General features: G+C 38.7%; 1 protein-coding gene across 4 annotated transcripts in view; it reads left to right on the forward strand.

Moving 5' to 3' along the window:
- The window catches only part of eys (EGF-like photoreceptor maintenance factor), a 166,654-nt gene that overhangs the window by 121,901 nt on the left and 25,799 nt on the right, over positions 1-18,954 (forward strand). For all 4 annotated transcript variants that reach the window (XM_085183233.1, XM_085183230.1, XM_085183231.1 and 1 more), the window contains 2 exons: positions 4,122-4,230; positions 9,557-9,780. In XM_085183233.1, the coding sequence (XP_085039359.1) occupies positions 4,122-4,230; positions 9,557-9,780 (333 nt within the window). The remainder of the gene's footprint in view (positions 1-4,121; positions 4,231-9,556; positions 9,781-18,954) is intronic.

Consider the following 18,954-nt stretch of genomic DNA (forward strand, 5'->3'; position numbering starts at 1 on the left):
CGTGTGGAAAAAAATCCCAGTAGATCAGCAGTTTCTGAAATACTCAAACCAGCTCGTCTGGCACCAACAACCGTACCACATTCAAAGTCAATTAGTCAAAGTCCCACGATTCTTCTAATGCAGCTCTTGCTATGCCCTTCCTGTGTGTCCTGAAATAGTATGTGCTTGCTCTGACCACAAAACACAGGACAGCAAATAACAGGAAGAGCATTAATTATTAGTTGCTGATTAAATTCTCTAACTGTTGCTTTTCACAATAATAAAAGAATTTAAAAAATGGCGAATTTAGTTTCTCGTTCAGTTTTTAATTTTAATTGCATCGCATATTGAACTTTAACGATTATTTAATCATTCAACCGTTAAACTTATATTTAATGGCCTGTTCAGTGATCATCGAATAGTTTTGTAGATAAAAATGAACATGTGGGTGTGAAATGTCTCCTAGCAACAGCCGCTGGTACCAGGAAGAAAACAGACTTATGCTGTGAGAAGAAACACTGGAAAGAATTTCAAAAAAGTAACTTATTTCAGGGCATCTCAGGGAGTCGGGGAATCTGACTTCTTTGAAATATTGTCACAGAAACATTGGAAACTCCGCTTTCTGAGTTCGAGTCCTCTTCAGCTCCGAAACACTGATTTACTTCACTCAGCATAATGTTTGCCGATATAGAACTAAGAGGGCATTTTAGTGCGAGTCAATCAATGGTGCATTTTGTTATACGATGTGGTTAGATCAATCTTATGATTTGCGTCTATCCTATTAATGGGTACATAACCCCTTTGCAGTTTGTGAAAGTAATTACCAAACAGCTACACTACAAGTGAACACTTCCCTGCTGGGTATTAATCCTTTGGAGAGTAATAGAGAAAAATGTATTTGGGTAAATGCCACGCCATATGTGCGCTTGTTTCAAAAGTATCTGATTTAATAAGGGCCATTTTTGTTTTTGAAACCATGTCCTTTTTTTTTCACAGCAAGGTATGTGTATCAATTACACACTATTCAGAGTTGTATTGACAAGTCCTCCCATGAAAGATTCAGCAGCAGCCCTGCCTGCTCACTTGGAGTTTCTTTTGTGAAGCTTCACAATACCACAAGTGTTGCTGCGTGCTGTCTAATTGTATTGCTGGAGATATAATGATAGAACACAGGCTACCCAAATTAATTGAGGCTTGCCAGTCACAGCACAAATTATGCAGCAAATGCTGCAGTGCTGCGTGTGTGAAAGTAACTGCACCAGAGCCAGCCATTACAGTCAATGTAGGTGTAGTTTATGATCTGATACAGAGCATGTTGCACTTATAAAAAACAAAAACAACAACAACAAACAGACCCCTTTGTATATCTTGTGCAATAGGTGCAGTGGCGTGATATGACATTTCATGATTTGTAACCATATGTAAGCTTATTTTCAGTTACATCAGATGCAGCGCCGCAACCTGTTGTGCTAATAAGAGTATCAAAGTAACAGTTGGTACTTGTCTTCTTTGTGTGTGTGTGTGCCAGCTACAGCTCACTGATAATAAAACCCTGCTGAGCATAGTCTCCATTTGCAGAACTAACAGACACTTAAATCAATCAAATGACTCACAAATGATAAATTCACAACTTACATGTTACACATTATGATTTGCTCTTTGTAAGAATCAGAAATATGGCTAGAATAACAAGCCTTTTTTGTGCCTTTTTTTCCCCCCAGACACTAAAAACTGTTGCAAGGGCACCGTGCAGTGCATGATGTTTTACTGCCATCTGTTGCCAATACTTTCAGATGTTTCATGCAAAAGTAATATTTTAATGATTATCCTCCTTTATTATTAGTTGTCTGCAGGGGACTGTGAAGAGGGAATGTTCTTATTGGATTGTAGAGACAAACACCCACCTTCAGGTTTAACAAATACCTCTGTGTAAAGGTGCAGTCCTGAAAATATTTGCAAGGTCCCTTAACATTCCAGGTAATATTTCAGTGGTGATCCTCCGGAAAGTTGCTGTAATGCAGTTGCCCTTAATTAGTCACACACCAGACGCAGTCTAAATGAGGATGTTAGAGATGACAAATCACTCATGATTAGAACATTAGCCAGATGAACAAATGCATAAATGATGATTGAGTTAGGAAAATGATCACAGCCATATTGTGGTGTGGTCTGTCTTTGGAGAAATATTTATCCGTCTCTGTTTGTTTACCTCAAACTGGAACTTTGCTGCGTGGGTCCTGTGAGACCCAGAAATGAATGGTGCACAAGGGGCCCAATAAGAAATCACAGTTTCTTCCCTGCATTAGAGAAAACCACTGCTTCTTTTCCTTCTTATTCATTCATATGTTTGTTTGGTTGGTTTTGGGCTTGTGTGTATGTGTGTGGCGATTATAATGTGGAGCTGTGGGCATATAGTAGTTGTACTCATTTTTTAAAATATATAAATAGTCACGTTTTCCTTAAAGCAAGACTATTGTAAATTAGCTTGCTGGAATATTAAATGTGCTCATAAGAACTCATCAAGTAACATCCCCGTTTGCTTTGTGCGCATGCTTTCCATATCTCCCAGGGACAGTTTTTGTAGCATTAGTAGCCCGAATAAAAGCTACTGTGGTAAGCACCAAAATATTCATCAAGCGCCCTCAGCAATAGAGGTTGTAATGATACTGTGATGTTTCATACCTCGCAAAATGGTCCATTTTTGTTGCACAAAGATAAGGATTGATATATCGCACAACTCTATCCCTTTCATTAGGATCCAAGGAACAGCGGGGCAATATCCCAATGTAAGAGAGTGAGCTCACTGGAACACACTGAGCACCACCAGGACGTTAATGGATGTCTTTTGTGGACATTAGGTTGCCTTTCACATTTGCCAACGTAAATGTGCCTTAATTTATCAGTGAGTGTGTACAAAACGGCTCTTATGATTTCCACACCTGTAATTAGTCCTACCTGAAGTTGAGTATGATTGCCGCAGGGAGGTGTCCTGGAAGGCTGTTTCAAATTAGCAGGAGGGCGATTGCTCTGATTGTTTCCATCTGGCTATTAAAGCAGACGTTTGAGGGTTGTTCCTCATCAGTCATCATCGGTACAATCAAAAAGAATGGCTGAATAAGTTACGAAATACGCAGAATCGCAGTTGTGTGGCGTGTTTACAGGCTGGTGGCAAAGAAACCCACAGAACACAAAGGGCATCACGCATTGCCATGCTTACGTGTGTGGCGGAGAGCGTGCAACCTTTTGCATAAGGTTGAGCCTTTTAAAGTGGCTTCCATTGTGTACTGCCAGCATAAGGCCGGTGATGAATTGGGGAGAGGGGATCACTTGACTTTGCCAGAGCTGGAATATGACACAAGTAGACCATCTACTTAACATTACGGCTGCAACATTAATGACTACTACAATTGTATATTTCCCCAGAGAGACGCTGAGGGTCAAATGATAAAATTATCTTCCTTCTCATTAGGTTTGTAATGTATATCTAGTTTGTGCCCTCGTTTTTATCATTAATTAATCCTGAATGACATAATGAGCACTCATACCCATAATCATGTTTTTGGCCTATTGTTATCATTGTTATCAGTAGTAGCAGTGGCAGTGGTAGAAAATCATAGAAAATGTTATTAAAACTGGTATTTATGTCACAGATCATGTACCTGGTTATGATTGGTGATCTCACTCTGTGGTTTTTCTTTAGGCACTCCATAGGTACTGTTTAGTACTGTGTCCATTTCAATTTGGCCGAGAAACACAACTACTTACAGAAAATAAAAAGCACTGCAGCACTGAGCCAAAACCTGTTTCTGGCCTTCTTATTTAAATCCAAAACTGGGGAAAACATTGCCTGTTTTTTCTTGTTTCTCCTGTGTTTAGGGTGAGAGCTTGTGATACAAACGGACCATTACTTCAGACCCAGTGTGCCAGTGCATAACGTGTCTTATAAAACGATGTGTAATGTATATCTAGTAAGTTTATGGAATATTCTCTGTGGTCACATTAGGAGCTTCACTGCTGTCTGCTCTGTTTGTTTCTCCATCAGAACCTATTCCACACTTTGCTGGCGTTATTGTGAGTATCAGACATGGCAGGGACAGGGCTTCCTAACTTACCCCTGGTTTCTGTGTCTTCTCTTTTAACAGATACAATCTGCCTGTTGGCAAACAAGGAGGCCCGTGTATGATTGAAATAGCTGCAGATAATGGCGCGGCTCAGCATCTCGAGGAGAACGTCTCACACCCTACGTCACAGGTATCCTGACCTCTCTGCACTCAAATCCACCCTTTGTACAACCATCATCTCTGTACAACCATCTCATTTCAAACACATAATTATCTCTCAGTTATCTTATTCCTTTTACAGCACAGTTTGTCTTAAAAACATTGAAATGTTGGTACAGCAGTAATATCATCGCCTGTGGATCCCGATATTCTTCAGTAAATAATAATAATTAAAGAAATACGCTTGTATTTCCATCGAGAGTCATTCCAGTATTTAAACGCTGCTCTAATAATGAATGCCACAAAGCATTAATGTCAATGTATTTGCTTATATAAAGGCTGCATTGTTATCTAAAATTTCTGAAATCTGCTAAATGTCATTGTGACAATTATGAAGTAAAAGAGTATAAATGCAGCATTAATGTTAAAGAGCAACACAGGAAATATGCCCTGGCATTTATGTCATATAGACAGATGATGTTTACTGGCAATTTTTTTCCCTGACATCCCTGCATTTTTTTCCCACAGCCCTATACATTTGGCATCCCCACAGTGCCAACAGACTCGCCACATTCAAATAAACAACTTATAGAACTCATGACAGCAGGGCCATCAGTAGATTGACTGTATGTTGTTGTGTGCTGCCAAAGCCCATTGCTTTATGAATACAAAACAGGCTTCCATTTAGAAAAAAGTGCATCTTTTACAGTATTATCTATAGATAATCACAATTGGCAAACATGTAAGCCACATCAAGCTTGTTCTATTGTTAATCACAGGCTGGTCTTTTTTTTTCTGGCTCATTAATTTGATTAACAACACCTATATTTGTTATTAATTAATAATTTTGCTTTCACATTCAAATATGCAGAGAGTCTCAACCTTCCCACTGGCCCAACATGCCTCCCACTCCTCAGTGTGATTTATGGTCTTCTAATTTGAGATGCCAACATGTTTCTTTGTTCCTCATTCATTACACGAGCACTATCTTTGCTACAATTAGACATCACAGTGCTAAACTTTTTCTTGTATTGTCAGGTTTAAAGATGAAGTGAATGAGTGTGTTTCTAAAAATAAAAAAAATACTACTTACACTTACGCGCTGTGTATATTTGTGGATAAACAATACCAGTAAAAAGCTACTTGTAGTGTTTTGTATCAAATGAAGATCTTAAAAATGTCTTGGAAACAAATATGTGCTTTAGTTATTTGTGTTGTATTTGTGTTGGCTTTATCTGACACTGTCAGCCAAGAGAAGAAGTGAGTGGGCTCAAAACTAAAGCCAGCTGTAGACTTCAGAGAGAGATAGCTGCTGTCACTTTCCAGTCTAGACTGCCGAGGCTAATCAGACAGCTTAGCAGATGTTGGTGAAGCAATATTGCCATCTATTTCACTGTTAGTATATGTCAAATTAGAAGTATCTTGATTTCTCACTAAACACTGTTATCTAGTTACTCAGGGCTGTGGCAAAGTGGCAGGCTGTAGTTTTCATTTTGGATCAGTTTCTTTTTAATTAGTACAAAGACAGGATACACCCAGCTATAGAGCTACTGTGTCAGGGTTCACAGCAGGCTTGCTGCTCTACTGGTGTATGAGACCAGATTGCATTCAATGCCCAATAGCCGGTGCTGTAGGGGTATAATTACTCATAGATAAAGGGAATGAAGGTATACATGTAGATATATAAATACTAATAATATGGCAATCTTAAAATAATGTGGTGAAATGTGTGTTATTGCAGTACATGAAAGTGCTTAATAAGCAACATCAGTTAGTGTAGGAAAAGTAAGTTACAAGTAAGTTACCGAAGTCTGGCTTGTTGCTCTTACATTCTATACTGGTTATAGTTTTATATTTTGTTTTATTCTGGTTAGATTTTTTATAGCTGTTGGTTTTGTCTGTCTTCTTGTTTTTGACATTTTGTTATAAGTATTTATATTTACATTTTCTTGACATTTTTGATTCATGTTAAACTAGACAGCACCACGTAGACCTAAAAGCAATGATAATTTCGCATACCTTCACATACGTAATCACGGTTAGGCTCGCAGAAGTTATAGTGAAACCTCTGTGACAATTTAGACTGAAGGCCAGTATTTTCTTCATCAGACAAAGGAAACGATCAAATTTTTTTTGAAGCATTAAATGAACATATCTATTTTCTGGATTTGAAATATTACCTCTACTTATTCACACTTTATCCAATATTTACTAAGCAGAGCAAATTGGCTTTAAGCCGCAATCAGAAAAAGTGCCAATTGGAGTAGCAATTTAAGCCAGCGAGTCAAACGAACAAATCCCAAATTTCTGAAAACAAAAGCACTTAGTTGATTCCAGTAATGATCAAAACAATTTACCAAGGGCAGTACAAATTAGCATAGGGTCACAGACATGCATGAGTAACCTGCCGTCAGCACAAATACAGTTACTTTTAATCTGACAGGCATAATATACGCATATGTTTTAAGGTGTTTGTGTACAACTTCTGATAAATAATACAAAGGGTCATTTGTAGTACCATATGTAGTAGGATCGCTGTGTGTGTGTGTGTGTGTGTGTGTGTGTGTGTGTGTGTGTGTGTGTGTGTGTGTGTGTGTGTGTGCACTCTCCATGGTCCTGAATTGTGGAGGGAAAAAAAGAAGAAATAACTTGAAAATTCAATCTGAAGATTTCATGTGTGTCATGAAATATTTGTTGGTGTGAGGCATGCCACGAGGCCCTATGACATTTGTAAAAGTAAGAGTCAGATCTTGTTTGACCCCTTTAAAAGAACGAGAGGGAGAAAATGAAATGAAGGTTTGGAAGCAGTGGGCTCGCTGTGAATTCTGTTTGGAGGTTTTAGGTCTTCCTTGATTTTTTCCAGCGTGTTTTTCTTTTACTATATATATAATAATGTATCTGTAGCAATCTATAAGCTGTGATAATGTCCCCCTACTGCCAATCAAAAAAACAAAAAAGAACAAAACACATGTAGCTCTTTTGACACACCCTCTCTTTTCTTGTTATAGCAGCAACTAGTGAAACCATGCAAAGTGTTAAAAGACAGAAATATTGTTTCTTTATTAGATAATGGTGCAATTACTAAAGCATTTTAAATAATCTCCTTGCCAAATGCTGTGGTCCAAAAGGGAAACACCTTCAAATATATATTCAATAAGGCTATCCACAAATAAAACACAGCCTTGCCTTTTAAACTTTTCACTATGAATCTTGAGTAAATCCACACAGTATGTTTTTTTTCCTTGCCCAAAGATGGTTCGCACTAGCCCAAAGGCATAGTTAACCTCGCCCCAAGGTTCTTGTCTGTTTTTATTGTGGCCAAGTTTTACTCATCTAAACTGGCCTTACATGTGCATAAGAAGAATATGAAACAGATTCCACACTGCCTAGCCCTGCCTTCAAATAAAATTCGAAAATGAGCACACTGCTCGTGTGAAAGCGGTGCTGTGGGTCCACTTACAAAGTCATGAATTTTACATTAGTGGGGCTTTTCAAATGGACTCTTCTCATAAACATGGTAAACATGCTTGGAGGCACCATAAAGTCATACATTATGATCAGCCCATCATCATCACACAGCTACAGTGAATTACATACAAGCACAGTTTAGCATGTTTTAAAAGTACCCATCACACGCTGCTTGTTTTATATGAATTCTAAGCTTTTTTAAAGATACTTTCAAGGTCCTTAAAAGTGTGGCTTCATTGCACATACATTCACAGGAACCCTGTCATGCATGTCTCTTTATAGGCTTTTAAATCTGCAGCGGTTATGTCATTTAAAGCTTGTATTGAGCCGACATCCTAAATGATAATGTGGTCTAACACTTAAGTGTCCCTTCACTGAACACCTCCACTTCAGCTGTCCAACACTTCCTCCGATGCCAGCAAGCAGTTATGACGAGTGCCAAGGATGTATAAATTCTGACATGACTGATGTGATTTTGTAATGGCAGAGACGAAACTGGAAACAGTAATATTCAGTGTACTTTGAGCTCTTCATACTGTTAACATCCAGTATATTACATAACAAGGTTGCATTTTATCACTATACCATAACAAAACATATGTAAAGTGGCAAATGAGCTTTTTTAATCTCGTAGTTAAACACATTTCTCTTTTATTATAGTTTGTTTTGTTTTATTACCCATACGTCCTCAGAGTAAACCACAGGAACAGTTAAAATCTTTTTGTGCTCATTGCCTAGGACAGAACTTGAAATCTTCTGTAGGTTGAAGAGAAATAACGAAATGTAAAGGAAGGAAATTTATACAGTACGATGGAATAAAATATAGGCACTTTCATGGTTATGTGATGTACTCGTTTGTAGCATTTTTGCAGACACAGCTGCAGTTGTTAAGTTGACTGTTACAAAAGAATAAGTTACAGGTTCACACAATTTATCTATATTAGCCAAATGTTACCCAATTACTGCACATCAAAGGAACCTACCAGTGTTTTTTTTTTTTTAATGATCATTATCTCTAGATATGTGACATCCAAAGAAATGAAAAAGAAAACATTACTCGGTGCTCATACTTCTCTAAACTTACAAACGCATTAATTTTGATGGTTAGTCTCACATTAAACATGGAATACATTAAATGCCCAGAATCCTCACTTCCCTTGCACCCACTGTTTTTTCCACACGCCATCCACTCCCTTTACTTACCCATTAACTTCACAACTGGAGGATAAGTTTTAACATAACAGTTAAAAAAGGCACAACATTTTAAAAAAGCAAAACAAAACATGGGGTCTAGTGTAATAATGTAACAGATAGTGTAACTGACTTATTAACAAGAATATAAGTTACAGTCTAGGTGATACTAATACCACATTACACCAGAGGGTAACAGTAGCTGAGTCTGTTATCTTTCTTCTTCATCTCAGGATACATTAAGGTCCTAATAATGTAATAGCAGTAATAATTTCACACACACACTCATTCACTGTGTTTTCATATCTTTGTGGGGACATCTAATTGACATAATGCTTTCCCTAGCCGCTTACCCTAACCATCAAAAATGAATGCTTAATTCTAACCGTACCCAATTATAACCTGACACTAAAACCACATTTTGAGTCTGAAAAATGCCTTCAAACTCGTGGGGACCAGGATTTTGTCTCCATAAGGGCTGTTGGACCCCACGAGCATAGTAAACTTCCAATTTTTGGTCCCCATGAAGATGTTAATACCTATACACACACACACACAAACACACACAAACATACATTTTAACAAACTGTTTTTTTTTCCTGAAGTACCTGAAGGGACATGTCTTATAGGAACCAGTGTGATTTAATAATATATACTGCTGATCACTTATGTGTGTTAATTATTTATTTATTTTACAGGGGACCTTTGGACCCATATTTCTTGGGGATGTTTCATCTCAGTGGGACATGCACGACAAGAGTGAAAAAGCAGAGAAGAGATTCATTGGTTGTATCAGAGAACTTCAGCTCAGCTCAAAGGAGATTTACCTGATGGGTGAGGCAGTTAGAGGGAGAAATATCAAGAACTGTGACCCTCCTGTCTGCCAGCACTTTCCTTGTCGTAATGGAGGAACTTGTATCAGGTAACGGGTCACTTTTTACCCTATTAAAGTTTACTTAATTATCTTTAAACGTGAAAGGCACAAAGAATATAGGAAATCCAGCTGTCCTTCTTTATGGAGTAATAACACATTGGACTCAGTTACTTGACGTGAACTGCACCAGAATAGAATGCCATTACATGCATAACTTGAATGTATCACATTAAATAATGTAATTGAAACCAATGTTGGTATTTATGTAAATTTGGCTATGCACTAACCAATTCTTAATGCAAAACTCATCAGTTGTCAGGCTTATTATATCAGCACTGGACTAATTCCAGTGTGGGTGTACTGGAGGGTAGCTGTGCTCTATGGGACATTGGCTTGTGCTGTGGTATCAGTGCAAAAACAACAAACAAACAAACCAAAAAAAAAAATGTAACTTGATTTTTTGTTTTATTAAGTGAGAAAAATATTTGGCAATTTCTATGATAAACTGTCATCACATGACAGACATTTTTGTCTAGTTTTGATCTAAATTAACAATTTCTGCTCTTTCTTGTATTCTAGCCACAATGATGCACATTATGAGTCTTTCAAATGTCTGTAATGACGTCTGAAAGCAGGCAGGTCAAGAACACTTCATAATGCTGTCTTTCTGCAGTAAACAAAATAATTTCAATTAGCAAGCTGATTTTTTTTTCTTCTTTTAATGGATGATGGCCTTCTCAGAAAGCTTGTACCAAAACACTGATTACACTATGAACAACACAAAGAAAGGGGGTTCAGGTGAAAAAGAAACTGCTGGCTTTATTATATTGCTTTCCCTCAGCTTTTCCATGTCATGGATTCAAAAAGGTGCTGGGAACTTTCCTCCTCAGATTTGTTGGCAGCACATCCATGATGCCAATCTGCTATTCTGCTTCCCTAAGAATCTCTATTGAATCAAAATCTGGTGACTGTGGAGGCCATTTGGGTACAGTGAACCCATTGTCATGTCCAAGAAAGCAGTTTGAGCTTTGCGACATGGCAAATGATTGTGCTTGAAGCAGCAATCAGAAGATGAGTACTCTGTGGTCATAAATTGATGGGCATGGTCAGCAATAATACTCAGGTAGGCTGTAACATTTAAAAGATGTTTACCTGGGGCCCAGGTATGTCAAGAAAAAAACCCTTGCCGCTATAAAAAGGATGGTCTTACCAAAAATTAATTATTTATTCTCAATGATCCCAACTAAACCGCCACAAGATTGGTTCAGATCTCTAGATTCATGTATGTCCAAATTCCTTTGGAAAGATAAACCCCCACGTATAAGCTTAAAAACACTACAAAAGACCAAGGATAAAGGAGGATTAGAACTACCTAACTTTCAGCACTACTTCTTAGCCAACAGGCTTCAGTTTATCTCAGGATGGCTAAAACATACCCTCTTAGATGAATCTTGGCTAGATGTAGAACAAGCACTTTGCAATAATTTAGAGATTTCAGATCTACCGTTTATCAGCTCAAACATCCAATGACATGAATGCTTCAAAAGCGTCAGCATCAGCTCTTCTCTGACAGCATGGTGGGAGTTTCTAAAGTTGACGGGGTCTTCATTAATCACATGCAAACGTACACCTACTGTATCTGGAACAACCCTGACATATTACAAAACAATAATATGATAAACTTTTCAGATTGGAGTGGTAAAGGAATCAAATATTTAGAACATATATTAGAAGGAACAGAATTTATTCCATTTGACAGACTAGTTACACAATATGGGATCAACAAGAAAGGATTTTTAGAATATCAACAAATTAAATCCATAGTAAAAAAGAAATTTAAACCGGGTCAAGTTGAACTACAAACACCACCAAGTGTGGTTCAATTTCTTACTCTTAAAACCCCAAAATTACTTTCCAAAATTTACAGAATGCTTTCTAAAACAGATGAATCAATATCACTTCCTATTGCAAAATGGGAAGCGGATTTATCTTAATTCTAACCAATATAGAAATTATCTATTAGATTACATTAGTCTTGATACAGCTTCTGCTACCACATCAGATCAATTGCTCTGGGCTCCTTTGATCAGCTCCATCACCTAGTGTGGGTGGGGGGTCATAGTTTAGTCCCACCTTTGCTGTTGTGATTGATGTGGGGTTAGGGACAGGCTTGGGGTGTCGGGGGATTCCCCGGGAGCATCTTCCTTGGAGGGCTCAACCCGGGGTTGCGGTCATGGCCTATTAAGGGCTCTGTTGGCTCTTAGGTGACGGTTTCCTCGTGGCTGCGTGCAGCGGAGCTAGGGGAGGGTCTGTGCTGACGGACGTGGGTTACTGACCTGGTAGCCTGGCTGCCCCTGGGTGGGTCCAGGACGGGCGTGGGGTTCTGGGGGCGCTCCATCTCTGGGCTGGGGCCCTGGCTGGGCCTTGGGGGCTTGGGTCCTGGTTGGTGTGTTGCCGGGATTGTGGGCGGGTGGGTGTATGGGGGCCCAGCCCTGGCGCAGGGTGCCGCCAGTGCATCGAGCCACCTGGGGGGCTTTTCAACTGGTGGGGGAGGCTGTTACATCTTGCAGGAGGTCTCCTCTCTTCAGGAACTCACTCTGCAGGAGGGGGAGATACAGGAGAGGTGGAGGAAGATCTCAGCCTGGGCGTCTATTGTCTTGTGTAGTCGGGAAGATGAGTGGATGACGGGGTGGGTGCAGTTTTCTCTGTGGTGGGGTCGGGTGGGCTGTCCCGGGCTCTGTGGGGCCAGGCGGCGCTGCTGAACCAGGCCCTGGTCCAGATGGGCCTGGGCCCCCTTTCCCTTAAATACAAGCGTGCTCATGCTCACAGGTGTACACACGGGTGCTCACAAACTACACCCGTTTTGGCTCCTACCTCAAAGCACACTTTGCGCTGTCGATCTTACGTGCTGCACAATAATGTTTAATATTTAGTATTTACTGTTATATTCCCATAGATCATCGTGATGTTGTTTATTATATTGCTCTCTTTTTCTTCTGCTTGTTTTCTCTTTTTTCTTTCTCAACCAGGTGATTGATATATGTATTTTTTGTCTGCTTATTTTGTTGGTTTTTGTTTTTTGCCCTTCGTCCCTCTTCTCCGCTGTTTTTCTTTCTCTTTTTCTTTCTCCCCTTTCTTTTCCCCAGTCAAGTCTGTCCCGTATTTAACAAGTGAAAATAAAATAAAATAAACAATAAAAGGTGAATCAAATAGACCATTACGGCAAGGCTGGGATGGTCCATTTGGTAAAGTAAATCCGTTGGGCATATTTCTTCGCCTTTAGACAATAATTCTGATGGCAAAAGAGCCAAACTGGACAGGCAAAAAAAAAAAGAAGAAAAAAACCCTACATCATTAAACCAGCAGCAGCAGCAGCAGCCTGAATCATTAATTCAAAGCAGGATGGATCTGATTAACATGTTTTTATGTTATATACCCCACATTTTGACCCTACAATCTAAATGTCACAACAGAAATTCAAGACTCAACTGAACAGGGAAGGTTTATCCAATTTGCGACTATCAAATTTTGATGATGCAGTCTTCTTAGCTGAGACGAGTGGCATCCTGTGTGGTTTTCTGCTGTTGTAGCCCATCTGCTTCAAGGTTTGATGTGCTTTCAGAGATGCTCTTCTGCATGCATTGGCCATAATTAGTGGGAGGATTTTTGAGTTACTGTTGCCTTCCTGTCAGCTCAAAACAGTCTGACCGTATTCCTCTGATCTCTGGCATCAACAAGGCATTTCCCCCCTGAGAACTCCCACTCACTGAATGTTTTCTTTTTTTCAGATCATCCATTCTCTGTAAACCTTAGAGATGGCCATGTGGGCAAATCCCAGTAGATTAGGACTTTCTGAAATACTCAGGCTTGCCCTGCTGGCACCAACAACCATGCCAGGTTCAAAGTCACTTAAATCACCTTTCTTTGCTATTCTGATGCTTGGTTTGAACTGCAGCAGCTGTCTACGTGTTTAAATGCTCTGAGTTTCTCCCACAGAATTGGATGATTTGTGTTAATGAGCAATTGAACAGGTTTGCCTAATGAAGTGCTTCTCGGTGAATGTATACTTCATAATTAGATCCCTTAAATCACTTTTCTTTTAAATTAGCAACATATTCACATTGCATCCACATTGCAGGTGGGTTGTTTTGTCCAAGCAATGTATTTGTACACATACTCTTGGGTGTCTTTCTCCAGCACAGTATGAGCAAGCCAAGGATCAGTCAACCAAGTCTATGACTTATGGATGAGGCCATGATGTCCAGATTTTTACTTCCTCTAAAGCTTCAACAAAAACACTGGACCCACAGTTCTTGTGATGCAGCTCTTGTTATGCTCTTCCTGTGTGGTAAATGTCTACACCTCTACATCATCCCAGAGTCTGTAACATTTGTTCTATTGAGAATTTCAAAATTTGAACTTATGAGTATTCTGCCTCAGGTCTCAAATCTCCTGAAATAACATGTTCTTGCTCTGAAAAGTCGATGCAAAACACAGGACAGCAAATAACAGGAAGTGCTGCTGCTTGAGTTCCTGCCATGTGATTGTTTGATTTGATATTTGCATATTTTGCATTGACAGCCAGTTGAACAGGTGCACCTCACAAATTGGCCAGTTAGTGTGTTTTGGTCTGTTTAGAGCTGTGATTTCTTCTAAGGGAAATGGATCCATTTGTCTCAGGTGTACTATTTAGCCTATTTTCTCTGAGCTTATTGTTTTGGGTTTTACGAGCCAAGACTTTAAATCTGACTTTATTGGTGTCATCAGTGCAGTCAGCTGTTTTCAGCTAAAAGGCTCTAAAATCTTATTTTCCATTGTCTGTCAAATATTACGACAAGAGGTGTCAACCAGCAGGTAAACATACATTTAGTGGATGAAGGGAGTTATTTCTCCTGGGAAATGATTAAGTCAAATGAGAGAGAAAAGAAAAGCGATATTGGATTTTAATTCATCAGGTCATCAGAATGTGTCGCAAATGAAATACAGCGTAACATCTGCTGGATGTGTGATCTTCTGTCATCTTGAAAGGAGGCTGGAAAGATGACACATGGGTGTTGTTTACAGCTTCAAATTAAAATCTCCCTAAAAGAGTAATGTAGCCATGGCCAGTTAATTTTCGCTTTTTCATGTCAATTTTCTCTTGTCCACTAAAGGCAATCGCTACGCCAAGTTAGTCCTGCATGCCGAGGCAAATATGCAAAGATCTGCTCTTCCTTTATCTTTATCTACTGCAGCTCATCAGACTGCCATCAGCCCCCACTTACCAGCCATTTTGCCTGTCTTTTTAAATATGCATTAACTACACATGATGCTCTTTCACCTTAGGTAATCTAGAAAATAGTTGCTCTAAATGCCTTCTTCATTGTGTTATGACACTATCAATTAAGAGATGCATTTATTCAACAGGAAATGAAAAAGGACACCATGAATATTGGAATGTGAATAGCTCCAAGAATACCAATTAAGAGCTGGTGGCACTGGCTTGTCATGTGCGAGAGACTGGGCCTTGCAATTATCTGTGTGATGAATACGCGTTATTGCAGTATCCTCTTGAACCACACAGCATGCGGAGGTCACCAGGAGTTCAGAGAGCTCTTGTCTATGTGGTAGTTGCCCTGAATTGCACTACTGCAACATAATAAGATGAATAAGGACTTTTATCAGAAGTTCAGTTGGGGTGATTTTAGCACTGCCTGCTTTTAATGTGGCTCCTGTTCATTTAGGCAAGTAGAAATATCAATATTAAACCCAAGAGGATAATGGCTCGTGGCTGCTGTGTGATACATACACATTAACCAGCCAGGCAATCAGCACCTGAAAATGGTGTCCTTTTTATCTTCAGTGCCAGCCCTGCGATGGTTGATATCCGTGTCGTTTATAAATCTCGGCTGCAGGTCACACGGGCAGATGTTATTAGACCGAGTGTCAATGCAGTTTATTTTCAAGACATATACACGCATATAATCCTATTTTCAAAAAGGTTAAAAGACAGTGTAAAGTGTAGATATAAGCAGAATGCATGGATTTCCAAGTCATTTTAATACTTTGCTTTATTGATAACAGCATAAGAAAAACATTCTGTTTACATTTCAGCGGTTACTTGCCGATATTATACAGACTTCTACCACACAATCATGTCATTGGCTTCCAGCTTTGCATTCAGAGACTTCTTTAGATTCCATGATTTATTTAATGATATTATGCACCTTGCATAATTAAATAGCCACATTAATTGTGCACACAAACAATATTAAATTGTTGAACTGTTCGCCCACACTGTTTTACAGCACCCTGAACCCATCACCATAGTTACTTCTGAAAGCCTCTCTGCGATCCTCTTTTTATACCCATTTATTGTTTAATTGGAGGAAAATGCGCAGACCTGATTTCATACAGTTAGATAATAAGTCAAAAGGCATCATTATGATTAGATAGTTTTTTAAATAAGTGTCTTGTCCCTGGATACTCTTCTCCCTGACTGTGAGTGTCCTGCTGGGGTGCTGATGCTGATGGCATCCCAGTATGCCTCTCTCTGTGCGTGCGCTGAACCTTTTGAGTGAGCAGTTGGCAGCGCCTGAGGGTGTCTGTGGTTAGGCTGCGAGCATTAGGAACCGATGTTTACTCTGCCCAGAGAAGGTCCTATTTTGTCTTTTTGTGCTTATAGCTAGGCCTTGTTTGTCATATAAGCAAAATTTGATTTCAAGGACTTTGGAAAGTAATACGGCAAATTATTTTCTTTATAAAATGACAGCTTTTATACTGCTTTTTTTTAACCATAACACAGGACTGTATCCCTGTGTCTTTGTCTAATTTAAAATTTGCACAATGATCTCAAACAAGTAAGTGGGGCAGATAGCATGACAGGAAAAAAATAAAAAAAATCAGTTGGGGGACAAAGATTTTTTTTTCTCAGCCCTTTAAGCTTATTATCCAACATGTCAAGCTACTTCTTTAAGTCCATATATCAAACCGGTAAAGTACAGTTGATGAGAGCTCTAACAGGGATGAAAATGACCCCAAAACCTAAAACTTGAGCTATAAAACCAAAGCTGAATTAGATGAAAGATACTGAAATTCTGAAGGTAACTGCTGAGTTAGAAAATGATTCTCTGTGAGCCTGTAACTCTGACGAACACATTTCTAATAAAAGCATTTCTGATTTATTGTTAATGGAAACTTATTGATTGCAGCTGCTTTAGTGTATTTATCATGGAGTGAGATTGTGTGATCTTCTCAGGGAAGTAAAAGGAAACGAGCTGATGGTCTACAACAGGGGTCTGCAACCTTTAACACCCAAAGAGCCACTTGGACCCGGTTTCCACGCAAAAGAAAACACTGGGAGCCGCAAATACTTTTTGAAATCTAAAATGAAGATAACACTGTATATAGTGTTTTTGTTTTGTTTTTTTACCTTTATGCTTTGTGTGAACAACTAAATTAAGTAAGTAAAGTTTATTTATTAAGCGCTTTTCACAGACAGGCAGTCACAAAGCGCTGTACACAAATATTAAAATAAACAATACAATCAATAGACATTATACACAATGTAAAAGATCAAATGTAAATAATGTAAAGAATATAAAATACGTTTATCAACAAAAGGCTTGTTTGAACAGAAAAGTTTTTAACTGCTTTTTAAAAGAATCCACAGAACAACTAAGGTGTGTTGCTTATGAAATCCATGAAGTGCTACAGAGAAAATTACATTTTATTTATGTAATTAACATATTTTGAACTCTTAAAGAAATATAACAAAAAGAAAGACACCCAGCTGAACTAAAATGATCCATGTAGCAAACAAAAACTGTTGTGAGCCACCACCCTTATATTGCCTTTGGGCTTTTGGAGCCTTGACCTGACTTTTAAAAAGTAATTGGAAAAAAAAAAACACTATTCCGTTAGAAAAAAAAATAGATATTTGCAAAATTCTGCCTAAATATGTATTTTACCTGGTTAATGTGTGTGGCGGGGCGTGGTCTGCAGCGCGAATCGGGGCTTTCATCTTTACGCAGGACTGTAAGCTGTCCTCTGTGAGGCGTGAGCGGTGTTTGTTTTTAACATAGTTCACGGTGGAGAACAGCTGCCGACATAATGTGGATCCGAAGATTCATAACTGGCCTACCTGGGGTCGAAAGTCTCGATAAATGCACGGCGTTTCGGCGGGTATACTGGCTTCCGCGAGTGTGACGCTTATTTTGAGCGATGAAAAAATAATAGAATATAATTTTATTTTTATATTTCAAAATCATAATTTTCCAATTTATAACTACAAGTTAAAAAAAGAACTAAACACAAATAAAATACACTTCAGCTAAATACTTCTAATTTATTTTCCCAAACCACGCAGAGCCGCAGTATAAGGACAAAAGAGCCGCATGCGGCTCCAGAGCCGCAGGTTGCCGACCCCTGGTCTACAAGGATAATATGAATAGAGCACATTGTATTCACACTCAGAGGAGAGTTCTTCACAAAGAAAGTGAAACTAATTTTACCTTAATCAGACCTCCAGCTACGCTTGTTTCAAAGTATCTATAAAATAACTCAAGGTCCAAGAAACAATTATTCCACTTCAACATAAGAAGCATTCTGAGCACAGTTGTGGTCTCGGAAGGATATTTCCAAAGAAAGCTTGCTCATTACAGACTTTATTGCATTGTCTTTGAATTTTGGAGGACGAGTGCGTTCAAAACAACTCTGTGAAGATTTTTTTTGTTAACTTTAATTTTTATATTGGTTTGTTTGCACTAGTAAACATGTTTAAAATAAGTTCCTGTATAACCTTGACATATTTAGAAGTAACAAATAATGATAATAGGTAAATGGAAGCAAGTTGCACACAACTCAGTATGAAAGGAAAATGGCATTCAGGTTTTCAATTTCCCGTGAGATCTGGGTTTTTTTAATCATTATTTTGACTCTAAATAAAGTATAATGAAATACAATAGAGATTTTACCATGACATCTGTATCTCTCTATTGATCTTACTAAATTCATTAATTAAGACTAAAACGGTAATGTGTTAATCAGTCTCTCAGTACTTTTTTAACACCCCCATCTAATGCTTCCCGCTGAAGATGTAAATCTTTTAAAAGGAGCCACATTTTAAATGTAGGTTAATTCTTCTTAAAGGCTAACAGATTTCCTGAAACAGCTGTGCGCTGTCACTCAAGCAGCAATAAATCTTGCATTTGCTGAGCGCTAACACGAGTTGTGGACAGATTT

This window comes from Neolamprologus multifasciatus, chromosome 13, assembly GCF_963576455.1.
Source record: "Neolamprologus multifasciatus chromosome 13, fNeoMul1.2, whole genome shotgun sequence".
Taxonomy (NCBI): domain Eukaryota; kingdom Metazoa; phylum Chordata; class Actinopteri; order Cichliformes; family Cichlidae; genus Neolamprologus; species Neolamprologus multifasciatus.